The sequence below is a fragment of the Microtus pennsylvanicus genome, chromosome 15, assembly GCF_037038515.1.
Source record: "Microtus pennsylvanicus isolate mMicPen1 chromosome 15, mMicPen1.hap1, whole genome shotgun sequence".
NCBI classification, from domain to species: Eukaryota; Metazoa; Chordata; class Mammalia; order Rodentia; family Cricetidae; genus Microtus; species Microtus pennsylvanicus.
In genome coordinates, this window is record NC_134593.1 from 12,719,205 (window position 1) to 12,744,607 (window position 25,403).

The following is a 25,403-nucleotide window of genomic DNA, read 5'->3' on the forward strand; positions in this document are numbered from 1 at the left end:
AACTCACGCACAAATCAGAAGGAAATGCCAGTGGCTTAGTTCTAATAATAAGCTGCTATTTTAAAATTGAATCGTAATTAGCCAGATGTATTAGTAATTCAGCTTAAACGTGCAATGTGCTGTATTTGAAGCACATCCTAAGGAAACGCTTTGTGTCCTGGGGAAAATTAAGCTGGATCTTGCTGTGTCTGCCACCTCACTTCTCGTCTAGTTGGAGTCATGATGGATTTATCTGCTCTGCACTTAGCATCTAAGTCAGTCTCTGAGTCCCAAACTGCCTTTTCCTTATATTATGGTTGGTTTCAACGTCAATTCGCCACAAACTGGAATCATCTGAATAGGGAGCCTCAGCTGAAGAAGGGACCTTACTGCCTTGACTGATTTGGGAAGACCCACGTTAGTTGCAGCAGCTTCTGGTAGCATCCCAGATGAAAAAAGTATTTCGGAAGGAAGATGGCCTCACCCCTTGCTGGACAGGTGTTCCCTCTTGCCTCTGAGTTGAGTTATCAGTTGTCTCTTGCTGCTTCTTGGATCATATCAGAGCCAGTGTTTTCCAGCTCTTTTTTTGGTCTAGGGACCACAGGCTTTCGGGAACCTTCCGGGCTGTGAGAGTCACACTGGGACTACTGAGGAATCCCACCTGCCTTGTAGACTGAGAAACTACTGGTTATCAACCCCAATGAGAGACCACTAGTGTGGAAATCATTAATTCTGATACATATATTCTTCACCCTGGTTCTGCTTCTCTAGAGAATCCTGACTAAAACATCCTTATAGTTTTATTTATATCTTTAACTAATGGTTTTAATATTTTGACATTCTTCATTAAGGCTAATAAGTTCTGATCTACTTATTTCTATCTGTATCATTCATAGCAGGGCTTCTACGCACTCAAAATTCTTTAAAATTCTGCTCTCCTTTTGTCTGCTAATTGTTCCTGTTCATCTTGTTATATAATATACTTCTTCCATTATGCAGTGTATTTCTTTATATGAATAATCAATAGTGTGTGTTGCCTTGTGAAATACACACATAGTCCACAATAGTAGAATCTGAAGGGAGAGAAATGATAATTTAGCATAATGTAACATATACTATATTGAATTATGTGTTTCCATATTTAGACATTTACCTTGATACCATTGTGTTTATATTTTATTCATGGTGTCTGTGTATTTTCTTTATTGTGCAAGGTTTTATGTTATAGTAATTCAGTTTTAGCAGGCTAAATAACATTTTTTCACATAAAATGGCTTCTTAGAGTCAAAATTTATTGTAGCGCCAATAATAGAATAAGAACATTTTATTTATTGATAGCCTCTGGACATATTCATGTTTATATTCACTAACATTAAAGTGTGGTGCAAATCATATTTCTATGTGCATAATTTCTTCTTAATAACTGTAAGATAAATTCTTGGCTGTTCTCATTGCAATATGTGAAAATATCCTGAATTCTCTTTCATTCTACTAAGATTTTTAAAAACTGAAAAGCTTTCAATACTGTCTATAGATACTTTGAAGATAACATTCCATTTTTCATGGCTGTTGAATTTCTCTCAAGAAATATTCCTTTTAATTGCCATCATTCTGTATGTCTCTTGCCTCTGGTTTTCATTTTATTCTTTCCTGTTAACCACATAATGACTATGGATGCTAAGTATGCAGCTTAATGAATTGCACCTAGGACCTTTTTAACCGACACAATGATGAGGACACAGAACACTTTCAGCATCACAGAATGCTCCTGTACCCATCCTAACTGCTTTCCCCCCTTACAGCAGTAGCTACTGTTCTGATTTAATTCACTACAGAATAGATTTCATGCCCTAGAACTCAAACACATTGGATTGTTCAGAATGTACTTTGTGCTCTGCCTTCTTTCATAGGATACCACACTTGACAGATCAATCCACTTTGTTCTGCATATCAGTAAGATTTTTCTTAACTGACATGTAAGTATTTCACAGATTAATGGGGTGCCATGTGATAACCAGATATACATAGATATGCTGTAGTGTTTAAATCGGGATGAACATGTTTCTCTCCTCAGAAGCTGACAGTTTCTTTGTGATGAGAACTCTCAATGTCCTTTCTTTTAGCTTTTATGAAATATGTACTACAGTCTTGATATCTCTAATCACTAGTGTTCAATAGGACACCAAACTTCCTCTTCCTACCTAACAATAGCTCAGTTCTCATTGATCAGCCTTTCCCTCCATTCCCAGCTCCTCACAGCAGCCACTATCCTGCTCTCAACTGCTATTAAATGACAACACACCTTTTAGGTTTCACCTGTGACTGGAATCGTGAGTCATTTGTCTTTTGTGTCTGGCTTATTTCACTTAATATCTTCAGCCCCATGTATTTTGTAGCAAATTACAGTATTTCTTCCTTTTATGGTGTTCCATTGTGTATACGTACTACTCTTCCTCAACTCATTGATCACTTATGACACACAGGTTCTTTCTATTTCTTGACTTGCTTCAAAAAGCACAGGAGTGCAGACATCTCTTTCCTTTGGCTATGCACTCAAAAGCGAGTGCTTCTATTTTAGGGACTAAATGGGATTTCTACTTTTAATTTTTGAAGAACCTGCATACTAGTTACATAATGGATTTACTAACATGCTGCAAAAGAAAGCAGAGTGAGAATTCTCCTTTCTCCACATTCATGCTACTACTGTTAAATTTATTTAGTCTTTTAAAAAAAATAACCACTCTTACCAGGTAATATAAATGGGTTTCTTTTTAATTACTGCTTTAAATTTTGAATCAACTTGATTCATGTATTTGTTGGTACGTGCTTAGGCTGCATTCAAATTTTTTAATGCTGTAAATGGAACTTCTGTGAATACTCACTGTTTATCACCAGTGGGGATGGATGCTCACTACCATTGTTTGTAAATCCCAGGATTAGGCAAACAGATAGTTACTTAGTGCTTTTCAAATTAGGTTCCAATTCATAATTCCTTCCTCAATGTATAGCACCTCTGCTACATTAGAAATTAAATTTGGTCCTTTCGGTGGAATGTGATTACTTGCAGGCTTAATTCGTATTCCCCTCAGAATGACATAAAGCAGGTCTTTTGAAGGCTTACTAACATATGCTACCCATTTTTATTGGACCGTTTCTCATTAATTTTTTTCAGTGTTTTAATTATTTATAATCAGCCTGTTTCATGTCTATGTACTATAGGAAGCTATCATACGGAGATATACTGATGTCTTCTCTCTCCTCAAAGGCTACAGTTATACCAGACAAGAGAGTGTTACACAGAAGTTCATCTTGGTCTGTTCAAGCTTTCCACAGTGATTCAAGCTTCACATTCCCTTCATTTGCAGTCATTAGTCATATCACTGTGCAATGACTTTCTTATAAACAGCTTCTCTCAGCTTTGATCCAGTCATAGGTGTGATATATAACCTTTAGCAAATCACCCTCATCAATAAATAATTTCTTCCTAACTTTGATATAGTCATGGATGTGACTATTAATAATGCCTAGTCAATAATTTTAGCTAACAAAATTTTATCAATCCCAAACTATACTTAACATGGGATTGATTTTTAAAGCATTACAAAAGGAGTATAAAGGACCAACTCTTTTCATGTGTATCTTTTCAGTATTTTATCAAACTGTATATTCCATTTTATATATCACTGTAATTGTGATGTCTATAGATAAATATCAAATATTGTTTAGATGTGAATGCTAGAATATGTATGTGTGCGTGCATGTGCACATATGTATGTGTGTGCACACATGAGAGCACAGCTCTATATATACAACATGAAAGTCAAAGACTATTAGAGAAAAGGAAGAAGCCAATTTTCTCTTAATCATATGTGGGGGGCAGGAACTATGTGGCCCTAATCTGGGGGAGACATAAACAAATATCTAGTCATCCCAGATAGGGAACTGAGGACAGACAAAGTGGATGCCATCAAAGACAGTGTTGGTGAACCAATGAGTTTTATTGGTGTTTATTCCAAAAATATGAGGTGAAAACTTACTTACAAGCATGGAAATAACCCAGACAACTTTAATGCCAAAAGTGCACCCCAGCATGGGTGACAGCTCATGAAAGTCAAAAGTATGGAGCACACTACACTGCTTGCAAGCAGCACAACAGGTCTCCTTCAGGCAGCTCAGGTGGTCTGAGCCTCTTCCAGGTGGCTATGTTTCTTTTATACAAGTGGGCTGATCTGCTTTCCCCAAGTAACTTAGCTGCTCTTTGTTTCTCCAGATGCTTTGCCTGGCCAGAGCCTCCATTCAGCAACTCAGCTTGTCTGAGACTGTCTTTTAGCCATCATTAAGGCTTATGTATGCTTGGGGAGGGAGGGACCTAGTGAATCTGATTGGTTTCAGGGACTTCCTCAAGACTATGAGTTGTTTACTTTCTGAGATTAATAAATTTCCCTGTAGGATGAAAGGTTTCACCTCCTCTTAGAACGTCCTGTATCTCAATGAGCTCTCCTCCTAGATGGAAAGTTCATTCAGGAAGAAATCGTTATATAACAATACATAATGAAATTTTATGCAACCATAAAAAATAAAATAAATCATGTTGTTTCCAGGAAAGTAGATGCAATGGAGATCATTATTTTGAGCAAAATAAGCCAGGCTTACAAAACAAATACCACATTTTGTCTCAAATATGGATCCTAGATTTTATACATACTCATAAATGATTTTATATATACAAGAAGAAAGTTGAAATAAGATTATCAGGTGAAGAAAAGGGGAGCTATTTAAGTACATGCTTATCCCTACACACATATGTTGGCGAGTATAATTAAATTACCTAATTTTCTCTCACTGAATTTACAGGTTAGTTGATATAAGCATAGGTACTTGATCAGAAACAATAAAGTGGAAGGAAGGCTTGATTTGAAAAGCAGGGGAAGGTGAAAGCTCGTAGAGAAGGCCAGTCCCATACCAGCCTTGAAGGTGAGCTGGGAATTTCAGATCACATGTTACAAAACTAAAGACTGAGTAGAAGTCCATTGGATAGAAACATAGAAATGATGAAGGACATAATCTTAAAAGAAGGAGCAGCAGTTACAAAGCAACATAAACATGGAGGACTTGAGAATTAAAGGACAGCTATCCTGGACATACACACACACACACACACACACACACACACACACACACACATATATATATATATTCACATAAAATGTATAAACAAAATATGTATACTGTGTGTAAGCATATATGTCTATATATGTATAGAATACAACTACAAATCAATCATATACACATGTATGATTGCATGTGATGAGTATATTTATCGATCATGATGATGATCATAAAACTGTCTAATTAGCACTTCACTCTACCAGTGAGAATTCACAGCTTAATGAAGTTTGCAAATGCATCCTCTATTTACTTAAGATTCCATAATAATCTGCATTTGATGACTAGTGTGTGCCTTAGATTTAAGTATAGGTGATACAGTTAGGATAGCAAGTACAGTCTTTAAGGATCTGGTTATTCTATAGAGTATATTCCAATACATGTAATAATTAAAATCTATCACAGAAGAAGAAAATGGAACCTAACAGAAGCATTTAACTGGAAACAGAATGAAGATAAAATGAATTTTAGGAGATAACATCTAAATTCAGAAGTATAAATTGAATCTGCCAATAAGTAAAGCTGAAGAGCATTATAGAAAAACAGAATGCACAACGACATGAAGGCAGCCTTTAGTTTGGGGAATAACACCCAAATGGTGATTTATACTTGGGGGGGGACCCCACTCCAAAACTTATGGCAATTGAAAATTAAAAGCAATAAGCTGAAATCACATTGTGAAGAATTAAGGCTATTAAAAGATGATTGTACATTACATGAAGACAATAATGAATGTTGGAACAAATATGAGCAAACAAATGGTATAATGAAAATGTTTCTGTTTGAAAAATTGCTTTCATTTTATATCTGCCCACATATTTTTTATATATTTGTGTTTGCATATATGTAGATTTTTCTAATAATTTGTCTCTTTTTTCTTAACTAATCCTGGGATTGTGCTCTCTTCCACACTAGATTAATTGACCCTTCCATACAGCAAAGAAAAGATTTATGGTGTGATTTATGTTATTCAAGAAGATTCAAAACCCATTTTGTTCCATTCCATTTTTAAATGTTTTATTCCTTGACAATCCTATACATTTATACAATGAATTCTAATCATTTTCATTCTTTATTAAACCTGTCTCACCTCCTTTTCTTATCCACGGAAACCCATATCCTTTCCAACTTGCCCCACACGTTGTAATTTTGAGTGTTGTTTTATGTGTATGACTCATTGAGCCTGATCGGAGTCAGTTGCATACACGTGGGTGGGAGGTTGCCTGAGAAGATATCAGTGACTACTCCGAAGAAAGAAAGCATCTTCAACAAATGGTGCTGGCAGAACTGCTTGTCAACCAGTAGAAGAATGAAAATAGATCCATATCTATCACCATGCACAAAACTCAAGTCCAAATGGATTAAAGACCTCAATATCAGACTAAACACACTGAACCTGATAGAAGAGAAAGTGGGAAGTACTCTACAACATATGGGCACAGGAGATCAATTTCTACATATGTCCCCAGCAGCACAGACATTAAGGACAGCATTGAATAAATGGGACCTACTGAAACTGAGAAGCTTCTGTAAAGCAAAGGACACTGTCACTAAGACAAAAAGGCACCCCCCTGACTGGGAGAAGATCTTCACCAACCCTGCAACAAACAAAGGTCTGGTCTCCAAATTATATAAAGAACTCAAGAAACTGGACTTTAAAATGCTAATTAACCCAATTAAAAAATGGGGCACTGAACTGAACAAAGAATTCTCAACAGAAGAAATTCAAATGTCCAAAAGACACTTAAGGTCATGCTCAGCCTCCTTGGCGATCAGGGAAATGCAAATCAAAACAACTTTGAGATATCATCTTACACCTGTCAGAATGGCTAAAATCAAAAACACCAATGATAGCCTTCGCTGGAGAGGTTGTGGAGTAAGGGGCACACTCATCCATTGCTGGTGGGAATGCAAACTTGTGCAACCACTTTGGAAATCAGTGTAGTGATTTCTCAGGAAATTCGGGATCAACCTACCCCAAGATCCAGTAATACCACTCTTGGGAATTTACCCAAGAGATGCCCTATCATATGACAAAAGCATTTGTTCAACTATGTTCATAGCAACATTATTTGTAATAGCCAGAACCTGGAAACAACCTAGATGCCCTTCAATTGAAGAATGGATGAAGAAAGTGTGGAATATATACATACTAGAGTACTACTCAGCCACCCAGTAACTGTCAATATTCTCTTGGGAAATATGGGACCCATTAGCCCCTCCCCTTCTTTGATGAAATGTTGATGGACCCAATCTTGTACAAGTCTTGTGCAAGGGACAACAGCTGCAATGCACTCATGAGTGCAATAAATATGTCATATTAAGAAAATGTCTTTCTGCAATCCACCTCCCCATCCTGATGCCCTTTCATTTCTCCTGTTCACCTTTCCCTTGATGTTCTGAGAGCCTTAAAGGGGTTATGATATGGGCAATCTGTTCAAATCCAATTCTCCCATCATCCCTTATTCTCAGCACTGAAAGTAGTTATATGAGTTTCTACCTTTACACAGGCTTCAGTAAGAAACATCTCTGGTGAAAACTGAGAGCAGCACTGATCTATATCGATGTAAAAACTACAGCTCTCATCATCAAGTGAATGAGATCATTTATTCTGGAGCCATTGTGAGTTACCCCGGCCCAGGAACACAGATTCAGATTACCTCAAATTCCATGTTCTGACATGGAAGCAATTTCACAGAGTTTCTATAGTTTTCCAGGACAAAGAAAGTCATAAACCACAGCAAGTTTAAAATATATTGTTGGGTACCCCAGAAAGGCAGGTACCTCAAGATGGGGAAAGCATTCTATAATCCTAAAATATTGTCTGATGACATTCTTAGTTCTTGGATTGGTGGAAGCTAATGTTCCACTAAGTTAGTAGCTTCTAAGGGGATTTTATTATCACAAGGTGTTAGTTCATATACACAATGGGGCAAGGAATAAAATTAGCCCAAGATGAGGTCATGAGCCTCTGAACCTAGAAAATCTCAATCTCTCCACAGCACTGAAATTCCAGTCGGTCTCTGCAGACAGAACTTCCTTCCAGGAATGTTTTCTTCACAGAGAGACACAGCTTCTTTTGGGAAATTTTCATCCACCAATAAAACTAAGTATTTAGAAGGCAGCTTGGCCTCCTCTGGAGCCTAGGGTTTCCCTAACCACCAGCAGTTAACCCAGCATGAGTTCTCCCCTGTTGAGTAGCAAAACCCATTATTCTGAGTAACACCTCCCACCCTAGCCGTAGGAAGGAACTGTCGTTATAGTGCTGTCCTGTCTGATCTTCTAAGGTCAAGGTCACTGCTACTGAGGAAGCCCTTTACAAAGCTGACTTGGACCAGTAGGTCTGCTAGAGAGACAGGAGTATGGATGGTTGAAAGTGCCTTCAGGTACCCTATTGCAGAAGTTGACCTGAGGACAGCCTGGAGGGCTTGTCAATAGAAAACAAGGAAAAATATATTTATATATTTTGATTCCTTGTAAGGTTTTGGGATAGTAGGTATTAAATTATTTAAGTTTTCATTCATCTCAAGAAGTCACTAGCCACACTTCCTTTATGGTTTTGAATATCTGTCTTTGGGGATTAGCACTGGGAAGCACTTATGGTTTTAAACTGACACCAGATTTCCCTACTGATTTCTTCTGTATAGTTTGAGCTTTTTCAGACAGCACATGCACTGTCTTACCTGTTTGCCCAAATACAACCATCAAGATTTCCTAACAGCAAAGCCAGTACTGCGCGGGGATGTAGTAAGAGCACAAGTTTTTATTAACTGATTTATTGATAAGAATTTAGTGCAGCAAAGAGAAATGTTCTTCTGTATTAGAGAAGTTAAGATATAGCACAGTCATAGATCATCATTATACAACCAAAAACAACTAGCAAAATATGATTCATTGTCATGAAAAATCCCAACAACAAATAGAAAGTAACTGAGATATCTCGGTTTAATAGGTAAACATTTTAAATCAGCTATAGTAAATCTGTGCAATGAACTAACAGAAAATATGTCCAAAGAATGAAAGAAATATATGTTCTTAATAAGCAAGCAGAAATAAAATATCAGCAGAAAAATACCTTAAAAATAAACAAATAGAAATTTTAGAACTGCACAGTGAAATGCCTTAAAAGAAAAATTCATCACAATCCCAAAGAACCTAGACAACAAGACCCTAAGAGAGACATACATAGAGCTAATCTACATGGGAAGTAGAAAAAGGCAAGATCTCCTAAGTAAACTGGGAGCATGGGGACCGTAGAAGAGGGTTGAAGGGGAGGGGAGAGACAGGGAGGGGAGCATAGAAAAATGTAGCACTCAATAAAAATCAAGTAAAAAATAGAAAAAGAAAAATTCATTGCGTGACTCAAAGCAGACTGCAGATGGCCAAAGAATGGGTGCATAATTCATCAAATAAGCAGAGGTGTGCTCATTAAGTTCAATATTACTCAGAAACATGGGGAAATAAACTACTGGCCCACAAATGAGTATGGATGACTATTGAAAATATCTTCCTAAAAACTGAAACATAAAAGAGCATATATCATACAACCTCATATATATGAAATGCCGAGAAGGGAAATCTACACTTTGGTGTCAAAATAAGATCAAAGTTGCCCAAAGAAGGAAAGAGACGGAAAGCATTGACAACAGTAGGTTACAGAGTAGCTTATCAAGTGATAAGAAATATTTGATAAAATATTTAGAGTAATGGTTATACAGGTATATGCCCATTTGTCAAAATACATTGAAATATAACATTTTATTCCACATAGATTACAACCAATATAGTTAAATACATTAACATATAACACTTGAAATATAACATTTTATTCCACATAGATTACAACCAATATAGTTAATTTTAACAGGAAAGTGACTGTGCAGGCAGCAAGCAGTTTCTGTCATTTCTCACATTTTGTGGAAGTCATTTGCTTGCACTTCCTGCTTACTCATTTAATATTATTTCCTTCTTGGGTCTCTGAGGTAGCTGAAGAATAGACAGTTATAGTTTTCCTTATTTATGAGACTCAGAAAAGAAATTCATTACAAAAGTATAAAGTGTATAAAGTTGAGATATATCAAAAGATAATTATGGATGGTAATGTAAGCTATGATAGAAAGTATATCAGGCACAAAACTTTGAACTTAACAAGATAGGATAGATAATTGAGTATTTTCTCTGAATGTTTCAAATGCAAATGATGTACTTATTGTCTGTATATAGTATACATAATTATTGTACTTATTGTATATAGTTTTTCTTATATTAGTTATAACCTTCTTTTTTATTTTAGACAGAAAGGTAAGAACTCTCTAGTGGCTTGGCTGCTTTGCTTTTCAGAGCTTCATCTTGAAACTCAATATCTGTCTCTGTATGTTTCATTAATCATGCTACATACATAGCAACAATTTAAAAAAAAAAAAAAACGTTGTCTGAGGTTTCTGTCCTGCCTGGTTCCTGTAATCGTTAAGTCCCAAAGAAATCTCAGAAAGGTCTACATTAGTTATAAACTGATTGGCCTAGTAGCTCAGACTTATATTAACTCTTATAATAAGCCCATTATTCTTGTCTATGTTCGCCACGTGGCTCAGTACCTTAGAGTAATTCTATAAGACAACATCCCCTCTCCCAAGAATGTTTGTCCTCGGGGTTAGGGACATCATTTAGGGGTTGATTATAATTGGTATAGGGTTGAGGTTGGAGGAGAAATTTTGTAGGCTCAGAGATCTCTTTGAAAAAAGGTAAAATTGGACAGAATAATAGATTAGTGTGAGCTTACTCAAAGCAATAATAAAATGAGTAATAGAGTGAATACTTGTGAGCTATTATTTATGGGTAATTTACATTGTTATAGATTCTTGTATATTGATACAAACTTAAATTATATTGAATATGTTCTTATTTTCATCCACAATATTTATATACCTAGGCAAAGTTATTTTGTCATATTGTATGTATGCGTGCTTCTACCTCTACTTGAAAGATTTTCGTATATAGATACAATTTTAGAATATATTTATCATATTGCAATGTACATTTCTACCTCTGATCAAGATATGTATATATTGTTTACATTTGGAGGTCATTGTCCTCATTTGTTGCACAGTTGTTTATTGTATAATATTCTAATGTGAAGTCTTAGTCTTTAAGTTATATAGGTATTAAGAAATATAGATCAATAGTCATCTATGTTTGTCATACTTATATTTAGACAATTTGGTTCTTTAGATACATTGAGATTGTATTCTGCATAGATAGGTAATCTTCAACCACTTCAAAGATCTGTAGAATATGACATTTAAATAATTTAGGGTTCTGTTGAAGTGAGACATGATTGCTCCTGGCAGCACTGATCTATTCCCAAGAGAATGTTGAGCACAGAAGACACTCCCCTCAGAGCTAGTATTCTTATTGGCAAAACTGGCCTTTGGGCAAGGAACTGCTCATGCCCTGACAAGGTACATGGTATCCAGAAATGGGTAAGCAGGACACAAGAATAAAGACTGTCAAATCTTGCCAAGACAGGGTAAGACGGTTTTGAAAATTTTCCTGCCTCTGAAAATGGTCTGTCAGTTATTCTAGTCCTTAGCCAAAGTTGGTTGCTTCAGTGTTGCAAATGAGACTTTGGATGATTGTCCCGGTAGCCAGTTGTCTCTGTCATTTGTTGCACATTTTGGAAGTTGCTTGATTGCACTTCCTGCTTACTCAAGTAATATTATTTCCCTTCTTGGATCTTCAATGGGGTTGAAGACTAGATAGTTGTAGTTACTTTCCTTTCACCACTTGGCCAAGTTATTTATTATACAAGACTTAAACTCATCAGTATAGGATAATTATTGATTATATTTGTTCTTATTTTATATAATTTTATATTAGGCTTAGAACTCTCTTATTTAAGCAAACGGGGAAGGTGCTGTAGGAAATCCTACAGCAAGTTGCCTGTAAGTTACACTTGGGTGTTGCCTCTTATACTATTTATGACGATGTAAAGTGTGCATCCAGTCTCTCTCCTTTCCAGTGGCAGGATTTGGTTGTTGTTCTCTGTTCCAGCAGAGGATTCTGATTTGTGAGTCTACCCTTAAATAAATAACCATTTATTAGTCTCAATTCTGAGCTAGTGTGGGATTTCTTTTAAGTGTTCTTCAAATATTTGCAAGGTCAAAGCAAAAGTTAAATAAAGCATTACTAACAAGAATCAAATATCTAATAAGTAAGAAAAATAAAACCATGCTGAAGAAGTACATGATGCAAAGACAGCACTATCATTTCGATTCTTGACAACTCAGCAATTTTCCTATCCCACTAATATTTGATAGAACAGCATATGCATGTAGACCTGGGGGTATTACAAACATTTGCAGAGCGATGTTCTTCATTCTAGCTGATATAAATGCAATGTGGAGCTCCAGTAGACAGAATGAACAACTGAAAGTGATACAAAGTAAAAGGAAGGCTGATGCTATAGTGGAGGTGTCTGCAGCACCTCGAAAAGGACATGAAGGGCTCACAGCTGGGTGTAAGACAGCCAAGCTGAGCAGGTGAGAGAAAAGAGAGGACTCTGAGAAAACTGTGAGCAGCCAGTTGGCTCCCATCCCCAAAACTAGGCAAACAGGAACCTTGCTTTTTACACATTCTTCCTTCTAATGTGGCTAATCATAACAGACTAAAGACTTCTATAGAGCTTCCACCTATCCAGAAAGTGGACTACTGCAGACTATGGAAAAGTCAAGGGGCTTTACAGGGGAGACCAAGAGAAATCCAGCCATATCTTAGGAGCTGGGGAAAAAAAACTACCCACAAGTCACAAGAATCAGAGACAAAACATATAGTAATTTGTGGCTATTGGATTCCTCCTTCCCAAGACTGGAGACCAGCAGCACTTGCAAGATTGACAACCTACAATGGAAGCCCAAGCTAGTATCAATAAACAGCAAAGGGGAACACCTGACAAAGTAAACAACAGGTGGAGGGGCAAACTTCAAAATGTGACTGTTCCCTAATTAGGTGAGCAGCATGAGAACAGAGCATTGTCATCATCTCCCCAGTTGGGTCAGAAGAGGAGGAACTCAGTGTGGAATTCTTAACTGTCTCAGCCCACAGTAAACATAGAGGAAAAACCAATCTCAGTAGAAATGGCCTCAGTCTTTGTCCAGTCCCTGAAGTGTGTCATAAAAATGCCCAAGTGGGCTGTTCTACAGATTTTCCTCTCAACACCCCTCCCACTTCTGAGAATTTCCCTTACTCTTCCTTAACTTCTCTCCTATCCTTAAATTTCTTTAATAAAGTCTTCCTTTACTTGTTTGCTCATGTGTCCGCATCTTTTATTATCAGCAGCTGAGACAATGAACAGAGACCCACTGTCTCAGGGCATGTATTATGCAAGTTCATTTCTATGAACTGCTCAGAAATTCTGCAAAGATAAAAAGTAGATGAGGGGTTACCTAGAGGGCATTGCGTGGGCAGAAATCATCTGTGACTGCTCATGAGCAAAGCCTCCTTTAGAGCAGTGGTTCTCAACCTGTGAGACTTGATTCCTTTGTGGAGGAAGGGTCGAATGACCATTTCACAGAGGTCTCCTAAGACCACCAGGGAATACATATATTTACATTACAATTTATAACATTAGCAAAATTACAGTATCAAGGAAAATTCTAGGGTTGGGGGTCACCACAATATGAGGAACCGTATTAAAGGGTCACAGCATTAGGAAGGTTGAGAACCACTTCTCTAGAGGGATGGTGAAAATATTTTATGATTAATTGTGAAGATGGTTGTATACTTCTAAAACTAAAGTTCTGGAATTATACAGCTTGTCTGGATAAATTATGTAGTACATGGTTCTCAACAGTGCTATCACATAAAACAGACAATAACAAATGATATCGGAATACTTATTGTTCTTTTAAGTCAGTCTTGATTATCCACACCATGTAAGCGCAACAGTAATGGACTCTAGATGAAAGGGTCTAACGTTGGTCTGATCTCTGTTCTCAATCACAGCCTTTTCTTTTCATATGGACTGGCACTTAATGGCTGTCATCACCTGACTAGCCGGCACACAGTGGGAGCACAGTGAATATGTATTAAGTATGAATACATAGTTGTCATGTCAAACATTGTTACATTGTCACAAGCAGGCTTTCTTTGTTCTAAATTTGTGATTTTGGATGATGAAGGACGAGAGTCAGTGTAACGTTTGAATTTTACATATACCTTTGTGTTGGAGTGATTTATTCAGAACACCCTCTAGGAAAGTAGAAACGTTGAGCTGGAGTTATTTAGAATCACCACACGTAACTGGTCCTGTGAAGAATAAGCATTAACTAATGCATCCACCTGTTCGATTATTGCTCAGTTCTTAGATTGTCAAATCCTATACCTTGTGACAAAGAGCATGGGCTTGAAGCTGCCTTTAAACCAAAACAACAAAAAAAAAATAAAAAAATAACAAAACAGGAAACCAACCAAGGAGGACAAAATTAATTTGGTCCTTGAGAAAACATCAGAGAAACAATTCCAAAACTTGCAAATAATTCAGTCTTTCTTTGAAGACAGTGACAGGAAACTCCACTGAACCTCTTCAGTAGACGGAGGGACCATATCAGAAACTCCTCCTGGGTTCTAGTTCTCAGGAAAGGAGTTCCTGTGAACAGTCACCAGAGGGGGCTACAAACCTAAGCTCCTTCCAGGCTGAGCCAAGGCTGTCAGTGGGTGTACAAAGGATTTCATCCCTTCTGTCACCTATCATTTTATAAGCACTTTGTGAATGCATTGATAAGATTCAAACACATGAGGAAACTCATTGTAAACAGCAAAGCAGACTAGTGAGCCCAGCCCTTACCCAGGGAAAGTGAGGGAGGAGATAGGCATGGCAGTGCAGCCTCAGCTACTTGGAGACTAAGGTGCTGGTCCCTTAAGGTCACGAATTTTTATTATAGATCATCTTTCTTTTCTTTTCTGTTTGATTTTTGGCAGTTTCACTATGTACACGAGGTATACTATATAATCACACTATATTGTGATTATATTCACCTCCTCCATTACCCTCTCTTAGCCCCTTTTGTTTTCCTCTGGACTTTTCTTCCCAATTAGCCCCCACTGGTTACAATACTGAAGAAAATGACACCTCTAAGAGACCACTAACAGTAATAACTCCAAAGAAAAGTGGGTATGGAGTAGGGAACATGTACACCAAGAACTTGAGAAAGCCTGAGAGATAGAGTGAGGTACAGTCTCCAAAAAAAAGGAAAAGAAAGAAGGAATGAATGAAGGTAGAAAGAAAGAATGAAAGAAAGAACAAAAGAAAGAAAGAAAGAAAGAAAGAAAGAAAGAAAGAAAGAAAGAAAGAAAGAAAGAAAGAAAGATCATTTGGATTGGAGATGTAGTAGTCCACCCTGGATGGAGATGTGCTTCAGGGGTAGAGCATTTGTCTAACATTCAGCAAAGTCATGGTTCAATCTCCAGTTTAACAAGGAGTCAATAAGAGAGGTCAATTTTAAATAACAATTTAAATTATTTAGATAAATAATAACTATTTTCAATAAATAATTTCCTGTTACAGAGTAACAACAAGTTCAGCTTTTGTAGCAGAGAGGAAGGAATGATTTAAGTTTTATTCCTTCCCATATTTCCAGTAGTCACTTCTGATAAACTAGAGAACGCATTTCTACCTCCCTTGTCAAATGGCATCATTTCATTTCCTTTTCCAAATCTTGTTTTCCTGCCCCTAATTTCTTTTCTTTCCTATTTATTATCTTTAAGGCATATCACTGCCAGGTGAGGCTAGAGATGAGGAGATTTGTGTTAGAGAGGAGTCCACAGAAGACTGTCATGGGCAAGCAAGTCATTGGTGTCTAGACAGTAATTCCAGTTAGAAGAAGTAGGAGACAGACTCTGTTGTGGGAGTCCACCTAGGAGGCTGGAACACCAGAGAACTTGACTTTTATCATGTTTTTTTCTGCCATACTGATCATGCACTGTTAGGCACTTAAACTATTTTCATTATGTACGTTGCAAATAGTTTCTTCTACAGTGTTTTTTTTTATTTTTAACTTGCTTTATCATAATTTTGATGGGAAAAAGAAGTTGGTATTTCTAAGAGCTGATTTATTTCTGCTCCTAAGACTTGCATATTATCAATATAAATAGGAAGTCTTTCTTATCCATACAGCACAGAGTTCGACAGGATTTCCTGAAATAAAGAGCAATTCCTATCAGCTCAATACGCTAAACTATTAATTAACCCTGAGTTTGCCTGTCTCATCAGCAAGGGATGTATGTTTTTCTTTGAAAGGTTCCATACATTCAGACACAGTCTTGTTGAGTTTGAGCTTTGAAATGATCACAGCAGAAACTCCAACTGGGGATTATGTAAGAAAAATATTTTCATCATCTTTTAAACGTTATATTTAAACTCAGGAGATAGAGATAGACCCAACCAAGAGGCACTTGACTGGAGCCACCCACAAAGAAGGCTTCTTGAGGAGGGGCAACGCTGGCAAGTGCTGGTTTGTGGCTTGAGGCCTCACATCCTCCCATCAGACACAGATTCTGAGCTCAGAACCCTAGAACCTGTTCTTAACTATGAGGTTTGTGAGTGGAATTGCCGTTCTCCTGACTTTGGGTAAGTGTTCTGGACCTACAGAAGAATGACTTTTGTGCCTAAAGACCAAGAAGATGCGTCTGCTGCCTCTATTTCTCCCTCTGTGATTTTCCAAAGTGCTGGAGAGAATTTGTGTCTGTGAGGTTCTTTAGTCTGGGCGCCGTCAGCGTGAGCAGCAGCGTATTCCACTAGCAGACTTATATACAAGAAGTCCCGGGTTGATTAAGCTTGAGGAAAGTGGTGCGTGGACAACTTATCTTTGTCTGTGTGATTCTACACAGCTAAGGAGTAATTTCAGCAATGTCCCCTGATCCTGAGCAATATACAGCACTAAACAGCAGAGCTCGGGAGAAGAGTTCTGGGACATCTGTGAGCCTCACATTTAGACCCTCCAGTACTGAATGCTACAAAGTTGATCTGTTGCTTCTTAACTCCTTAGGTATTGCGGGTGACGCTAAAACTACACAGCCAGATTCAGTGGAAAGTATGGAAGAAGAAACTGTACACTTGCCTTGTAGCCACTCCGCCATCAGTGGGACCGAGTACATTCACTGGTACCGACAGGTTCCTCTTCGCCGTCCAGAATATGTGATTCACGGTCTACAACAAAACACAAGCAATAGAATGGCCTTTCTGGCTATTCCCTCCGACAGAAAGTCAAGTACCTTGATCCTGCCTCGGGTCAGCCTGAGCGATGCTGCTGTGTATCACTGCATCCTGAGAGAAGCACACTGTGACAGACAGGGCTGCACCTGTGCAATATCTGCCTGGTGGGGGAGGGGAGCAGCGGCATCCTCTAAAGAGGACTCTGCGATGGAATGAGCAGAAGCCCTACAGGGGAAAGAGAAGACTGAGGAGCCCAGCAGGGATGGGGAAGGAATGCTGAGCCTGGGCAAGAAGAGCTGACAGCAGATAGACAGACAAGCCTGCAGGGCAGCTGATAGCACAACTTCCAGTTCCACAGAGAGAAGGGAATGAGAACTTCTGACTCCTTTTCATTTGAAAAAAAAAAAGTTTATTTCTGTGTAAATCGGAGTAAAAACTGATAACAAAATCCTTTTGGAGCCAGGGAAGAGTCCAAGGCTCTGGGTCACACCATAATCGCTATGTCCTTCTAACATCCCCCAAACGCAAAGAAGCCTCAGCTTTCTTCCATTTTCTCTGAAGAAAAATTAGGGTTTTTTTTTTCCTGTTGGTCCCTGTGGCATACAGTTTAAGTAATTGGTTTATGAATGAACAGATAGTTATTTGCTTCTAGTCTGCATTGAAATGTTTTTATTATTACATAAGAGAATAAAAATAATTTTCATTGTTTCTCAAGTAAAAATTGACCTTCCCATCTCCATCCATCTTCTTCTTTAACTCCTACAATAATCACTTTTGACAGTTTGAGGTATACCCTGGCAATCACATTCCCTTCCATATTTGCATGAATACTCACAGCTACCCAATTTTATTACAGAAATTAGAGTGTAACATATTTTCTGTTGTTTATTTTTATGTTTTAATTTATAATTATTTGAGGTGCACTCATGTATACATTTTTTTCCAATATATAAAAAAAGACTCCATAGTGTGGATGAATAATGGTTTCCCTTGCTTGATTTTAATATTTGTATTTTCTCTTAGATATCATAAAAAGAATTGTAATTTTACACACACACACATACAGAGAGAGAGAGAGAGAGAGAGAGAGAGAGAGAGAGAGACCCTTGATTTGTAGCTCAGACTACCTTCAAATTAGCAATGTTGCCTAGCCTCTCACATGCTGCAATACAGGACTGCACCCCCACACCTGACTGAAGTATGATTTTATTATAGAGAGAAATTGAGGAGTTAAGGTAAGTATAGAATTTGAAAAACAATATAAGGCATTTAAACAAGAAAAATGTCAAATAATCTCAACATATACAGGAAATCCTTGGCAAAATTTAGTGTTGATCGTTTAAAATTTTTTCATAAATTAGGTATAGAAGTGAAATTTCTCAACTTGTTAAGAGACTTCATAAAATCTACAATTCAGTTCAAATTTATAGGGGTGGATCTGAAGTCACCCCACCCAAGTTCAGGAAGATGGTGAGGATGTCCGTCCTCACCGTTTCTATTCAGCATTGTCCTGGAAGAATGGTTCAATGTAACGAGACTAAAGGAAAAAATGAGCACATTTTATAGGATAAAGAAAATGTTGTTTTGCACACAACACTAACGCCATTACTAATAAGAGAACATGGTAAAAGACACTCCTTGGTTCAGCCTTAAGTAGAGAAGAACTCTGTGATCCACACTGCAAAGGGGGCCTTACAATGATCTGGTACGAGAAAGCATTGTAACAAGGAGACACTCAGCTCTTGAGCTGTTCCAGTTGGGGAAGACTTTTAAACAAGCAGCGAAAGAGCCTGTGGCAGCCGGGCTCAAGAGGCTGTGAGTCGTGGATGTAGTCGGACTACTGCGGAGGCAGGAAAACTGAGTCACATAATGATCCGTCTCTCCTGAAGACGAGGGCTATAGAACCTGAAACAATGAGGGAGAAACCGTCCCTGATGGACGGAGTCATCAGGGCTTTAGGAACACTCCATATCCCCATCTAAAGGCCCCATTTTATCCAGGAATGAGAGGATACAGAAACACAGGAACTGCTGATGGAACTGGGAATGAGAGGAGCTGTGTTTGACCCCTACTTCACTGGACTGCATAGAACTGTGTTCGCAGAGAGATGATTCAGTGGGGACCTTGATACTAATATGCTGCTTTATGGTTTTTGTTGAGTTCCACTACAGGATGTGTTCTTTATGAAGCAGGAGAGGTTACAGCAGATCCGAGCTATGTAGATAAGCACATGAATCAAGTTGGTGAAGTAATCAAACAGTTTAGGGAAGAATTTTAAAATGTTCAAAGCCAAGACAAAGGTCCATTTGGGTCGCTTGAAAACAGATGTGGAAAGATATGTGGCAAGAGGTACTCGAGAAAATAACTTTACAGAAAGCCAAATGCTATGCTAGTGAGCTTCTGGAAGACTTTAAAGTCTCGGTTTTTGGAAGGCATTAATGATAGCACAGGTCAAATAAAAAAGTCTAAGCCTGTCCCCAGGGTGAGCCATGTCCTCACAGTATGCTGTACATTTCTCCTCTGGAGCAAAGATTGATATGGGTGGAAATGGTTCATCCAGTCTGGAGCTCCGACAGAAGCCAGGTTTGGCTGAGAGACTCAACAGGGAAGGATACAGCTGTGGTGCCCATCCAGAGCCTGCAAGGAAGTGCTTCTTCAGGATAAAAGTCACCAGAGGCCAAGACGTCTGTAGCTGGGGGCTGTTGGAAAAATAACCTAAGTAAGTGCTTCCAATAGAATATTGGCCTCACCCATAGGAAAGGGCAAAAGCTTGGTATAGAATGCTAGAATGCAAACTGACTGTATATAAAACATTACAACAGGTTGAACCCATCTCTGGCCCCACCTCAGTACTGTAAAAACAGCTTATCCAATTAAGGGCTGGGTCAAAGGCTTTCTAGCTAAGCCTCTGTCTGGGGTGGCACAGATGCCAGCTCTGTGGCATGCATATTTACATCAATGTGGCATCATTTCTCTAAGCTGTCACCAGTGCCACAGGGTGTTCTGGGACCAGTGTTCTTTCAAGCCACTGAGCCCCTCCAATATCTATACTAACATCTAAGTAAGATACAGATGGACACAGACACCATGTGGTAGAGGTAGGTAAAAAGGAAATGCTGGACAGAGGCCAAGTGAAGAACAGTGTTGATGATCATAACTCATAAGAGTAGGCTTGTGACGATCTGTACTGACAGCTGAGCTGTATGAGACCTCACTTTACAGATGGTCCAGTGAGGAAAGAAGATGCTGGTCCAGAAAGGGACCATAGTCTGACCTCAACAGATGAGACAGTTTATTTCAAATGGTTTATTTCAAACAGTGAAGGTCAGAACTTGCCTTAGGGAACTGCAGTTTCACAAGAGAAAAAAACTGGCTGGGACCCTTTATTGGGGCAGATGAGGGGCTTGGAAATGAAGTTGATGTTGTTGTAGGGAGCTACATGTGGGCGTCTTCTTCTTGGAATCACCTTCTTGGAAGGGTAGATTATCATGTGGAGATAGGCTGTCCCAGCAAACATTCTTCTCTGGGTTGTGGCCGACTGGTAAGGTTGAGCCAGGTCAGCTAGAATCTCGTAGGAATCCAGCTTTTACAGCAGAGGCACTCTATCAGCAGGTGTTGGGTCAGCCACTGTGGGATAAACATAACAGAGTTACTGAGGAGTCAGAACCCTGATTAGCACGATCTGGCAATGACAGGTGCTAAGGAACTGAAGTCAAGTTCAAGATTCCACAAAACCAGGGAACTCTAGGTGATGCTGTTCTAGATTGTATTTACTAGCCTTCTGTGTAACTTTTATTTCAGATAGGTCAGAGTTCAAAGCAGGGGTAGAGGAAACAATGAGAAATATTCAGAGTATTTTCCATCATATTCACTAGAAATACTCGGGAAGCAAAAGGACCTATAGCCTAAAGGGGGCTCTTTGCATAATGCCTTTGAGCTTGTTAAATTGCATTGCTGAGAGCCAGAAGGAAACATCTTGTCCACTGCATTCCACGGGCAAGCAGGGGCATTCCTCCCAGAGGAATAAATGACATTTTATGGGAACAGAGTTCACACAGCAGGATAGTGTAAAAAAGTCGATTATATGCAGAATGTACCCATAAGACAGCCCACAGCTAATTAAGTCCTCCAGGTAATCAGGAAGCAGACGCCCTTACCAAAATTCAGGTCATCAGTTCTCAGTTGCCAGTGGAGGTTGCTCACCGGGTTCATGTAAATTCTAGTCACAGATGAACCAACTTGGGTTGGAAGATAGAGAAAGCCTCTGGGATTCCTGTAAAATATTCTAATGGCATATATGATGTCCAGTCATGTGAAGCCTGCCTATGCCCAGTTGTGGCCTTGGCAGGTAGATGTATGGTAGGGCAGGTACAGAAGCGAAATTGTCCCATAAGGGACTGCCAAGTAGATTCCCACCTGTCATTGCGGGATGCAACATGTTAGTAACCCCACTAAAAGTCCATTGGTTCACCAACCTGGACTTTGGAACAATCATTTTTTTGCCTATCATGTGTTTACTTTCTAAGGCCAATAGATATATTCATGGGTTCATTTTCTAAGATAAATAGATATATTCATGTTGTGTGTTATCACGGGTTTACTTTCTAGGGTTGATAGATATATTCATGTTGTATGCTATCATGGGTTCACTTTCTAAGGTTGATAAATATATTCATGTTGTATGCTATCATGGGTTCACTTTCTAGGGTCGATAGATATATTCATGTTGTGTGCTATCGTGGGTTCACTTTCTAGGGTCGATAGATATATTCATGGTGTGTGCCACCCCTCACACAAGAGCAGGTCTTGCGCAGGCAACTACCGTTGCTGTGAGGTGATGAGTGTAGCTGTCAGTCATGATAGGAGGCCAGCATTTTGCAGCATTTGCCCCAACTCCCAGCTCTTACACTCTTCCCACAATGCTCTCTGAGCTTCGGATGAGGGGAGATTGACATAGATGACCCATTAACAGTTGAGCACTTAGACTCCCTCATTGCCATCACTTTGAGCCGGTGTGAATCTCTGCATTAGCCACCACCTGCCGCAAAAAGAAACTTCTCTGGCTACGGTTAAGAGCAGTGTAAATCTATGAGTATAAACATAAATATTAAGCCTGATGTAGTTTGACAGTATGACCATTTAGTGAAATAACATCAATAGGGTCCCATCCACCCACCCAGGGTCTGAATCTCTTCATTCGTGGGTCTTTGACAAGGTTTACAGTACCAGACATGAAATCCCTCCTGTGGTAAAGAAAGTCAGCAGGGAGTTTCCTAACCAATGTCCCACAACTAAAGAGGACAGTATTTTCCAAAATAGAGTATTAACATTTAGATATGGTGGGAAACCAAGAGCAACAGTGACAGCCTGTGTTGTTTTGGATGCTTCTGGTACCTCCCTGACCTTATTCATAACAGAGTATCCCATGCCTGGCACTGAGATTTTATTAACTCACATCTTCTGAGAGCAACTTTGTCCACCTATCCAGAGAACTTTTAACCAAACTCACTTCCTATGTTATGTGCACACATATTAGCTGACAAACAGTAGACCTGCATAAGACTTATTCACACACCCTGAGTTTGGCTAATCCAGTCCCTAATCCCTGCCCTGCCCTAGCTCCTTGTAACCAGCACAACTTCAAGTTTTAACCCAGGGAATCCCCTTTTCCTTCATGCCACCTGTTCTATCCCCTCTAGTTATATTTTTTACTTGAGTTGCTAGAATGTAGGGTATGGATCACATAAATTAAATACACTAAGTTCTCATTACTCAGCATTTTTCAGTTTAGTCAGAGGGCGGCAGTGTTTGCAAAGTATCTGAATGAAGCTTGTTTGTGCTGAACAAATAGAAAGTCAGTGGGGTCTCTGACCTCGGCACTCTCCTTCCTGAGCTCAGGAGCCACCCTGGGGAAGCCCATTCAGAGAAATCTGACTCTGCTGCACTCACCAGTACCAAGTGAGAAGGATGCTCCTTCAAGTACTTGTTTGGGTATTAAGGCTCCAGACCTCCTGTGAGTACATATTTTATTTGGGGAACTGGTAAAGTGATGGTGGGTTCCTGGGGACCTCTTCTTCTGTCCTGGGTTGGAGGCTTAGTGCCAATACAGTTAACAAAATAGACCACATAGTGTGCTGATGTAATGGTGCTCTTATTTGGGAGATGGTGCCAGGGGAGAATCACCATCTCTACTACAGCCACAAAGATCTTATTGCTGCCTCTTGTGTCTCTTTATGTTGTCTTTTTGAACAGGGGTCAACACCCAGAAGTTGCAACAGAGCCCTCAGTCTCTGATAATCCAAGAAGGAGATGAACTCACCATCAGCTGCAATTCCTCAGAATCCTTATATGCCTTACACTGGTATTGGCAGGGGGATGATGGAGGCCCCATCTTCTTGGTGATATTACAGAAGGGGGGAGACAAGAAAAGTAATGACAAAATAACTGCCAAGCTGGATGAGAAAATGCAACGAAGTTCCCTGCATATTCGAGCCTCCCAGCCTAGTCACTCGGGCACTTACCTCTGCGCAACAGTGCACAGTGGTCTGCAGACCTCCGCAGGCTGTCTCTAAACCTGCAGCTGGGCCACAGAGGCTCTGCTGACATAGGGCTCCTGAGACAGAGCTAGAACACTTGCAAAACAAGGCATGTGAGGGTCCAATTGTCTCATCACATAAAAGTGGGGATGATGCCGTGGAAGCTATGTCTCTAACATTTACAATCACTTTTTCCTAGTAACGTTACTTTTTAGTGGGTAGAACTTTGAATTGTGCAAATTTACAAATATACAAATGGTACAAATTTCAGTAATGTAAACAATAATGTGGGTGCAAGCCCCCCACAGTCCAGCCTGGGTTCTCAAAGGCACTGGGTGGGCGGGTCCGTTTATGATGAGCAGGCATGTGGCGGAGAAATGAGAGAGACAGAGAAGCAGAATGGTCCCTGTGCTGTGGAAAGAGGCAGAATGGAGGAGGTAAAGGCAGCAGTGTAGGTTGATGGGCGATTCTTGCTTTCTTGCTCCACACCCATCTTGACTCCCAGGCCTGGGATGCTGGCAAGGGCTATGTCCGCTTCCATGGGTCTGTGTGGCCATTCATGGCCTATCTTGCCACCAAAGGCCACAAGGATGCCGACTGTCTGAGCTATCCCTGGTGGCCATGAAGGTGTCCAACACATACTACCACCAGAGCCATGATGATCTAGGTGGCCTGTGCTGCCATCTGAAACCATGGTGTCATCCAGACCCAAGTTTCTGCCAAGGGCCATGTCTAGGTCTATGGCTCCAGCATCCAGGGTCTGAGTCTGTATCTGTAGGTAACTGAAGGTTGTGTGGTTGTCTGATCCGTCACATGGGACTATATTGGTGCCCAAGGACCATGCTGCATCCAGAGCCATACAGACGGACCTAAGTGGCAAATACTGCTTTCTGGTGTCATGCTGAACTTCCGGGACAGGGCTACAGCTGGGGTCCATGTCTGGGTGCCCTACTGCAGCCAATGTCTGTGTTGAAGTTTGTGGCTCAGGTGGTCAGGTGGATTTCTGGAGTCTAGGCTGCCACCTGGGGCAGTTGAGGTGTCAAAGGGCCATGTTGCTGCTGGGGCCACGGTGATCTGAGTGGCTGGAGCTGTCACCTGAGGTCATGGAAATATCCAGACCCACCCTACTGCCAAGGATCATGTCTGGGTCTGCGTTCCTACCACAGCCAGGGTATATGTTGAAATCCATGGCCCATGTTGCCACTGTGTAGATGCCCAGGGTCCGGTAAGCCACTTAAGTCTATGCTGTGGCCAAAGGATACATTACACCTGGGGCCATGCAGATCTGAGTGGCCTGTGCTGCTACCCGGTGCCATGATGACATCAGGGCCAGAGCTACAGCTGAGGGCCGTGTCTGGGTCCATGGTTTTACTGCAGCTAGGGTCAGTGTTGATGTCAGAGGTTCCTATTACCCGAAAGTCACATTGATGTCTGAGATACGGGGCCATGTTAGAGTCTAAGGGCTATGCTGCCCCTGAGGCCATATGGATCTGGATGGCCTACAGTGCCACCTG

General features: G+C 39.7%; 2 gene segments (V, D, J or C); both read left to right on the forward strand.

Annotated features, from left to right (window-relative positions):
• LOC142836109 (T-cell receptor alpha chain constant-like) overlaps positions 1-25,403 on the forward strand; it is a 417,115-nt gene that overhangs the window by 69,895 nt on the left and 321,817 nt on the right.
• LOC142836028 (T cell receptor alpha variable 26-2-like) lies at positions 16,667-17,752 on the forward strand. The segment is given in 2 exon segments: positions 16,667-16,768; positions 17,187-17,752. Coding segments are annotated over 2 exon segments (423 nt in total).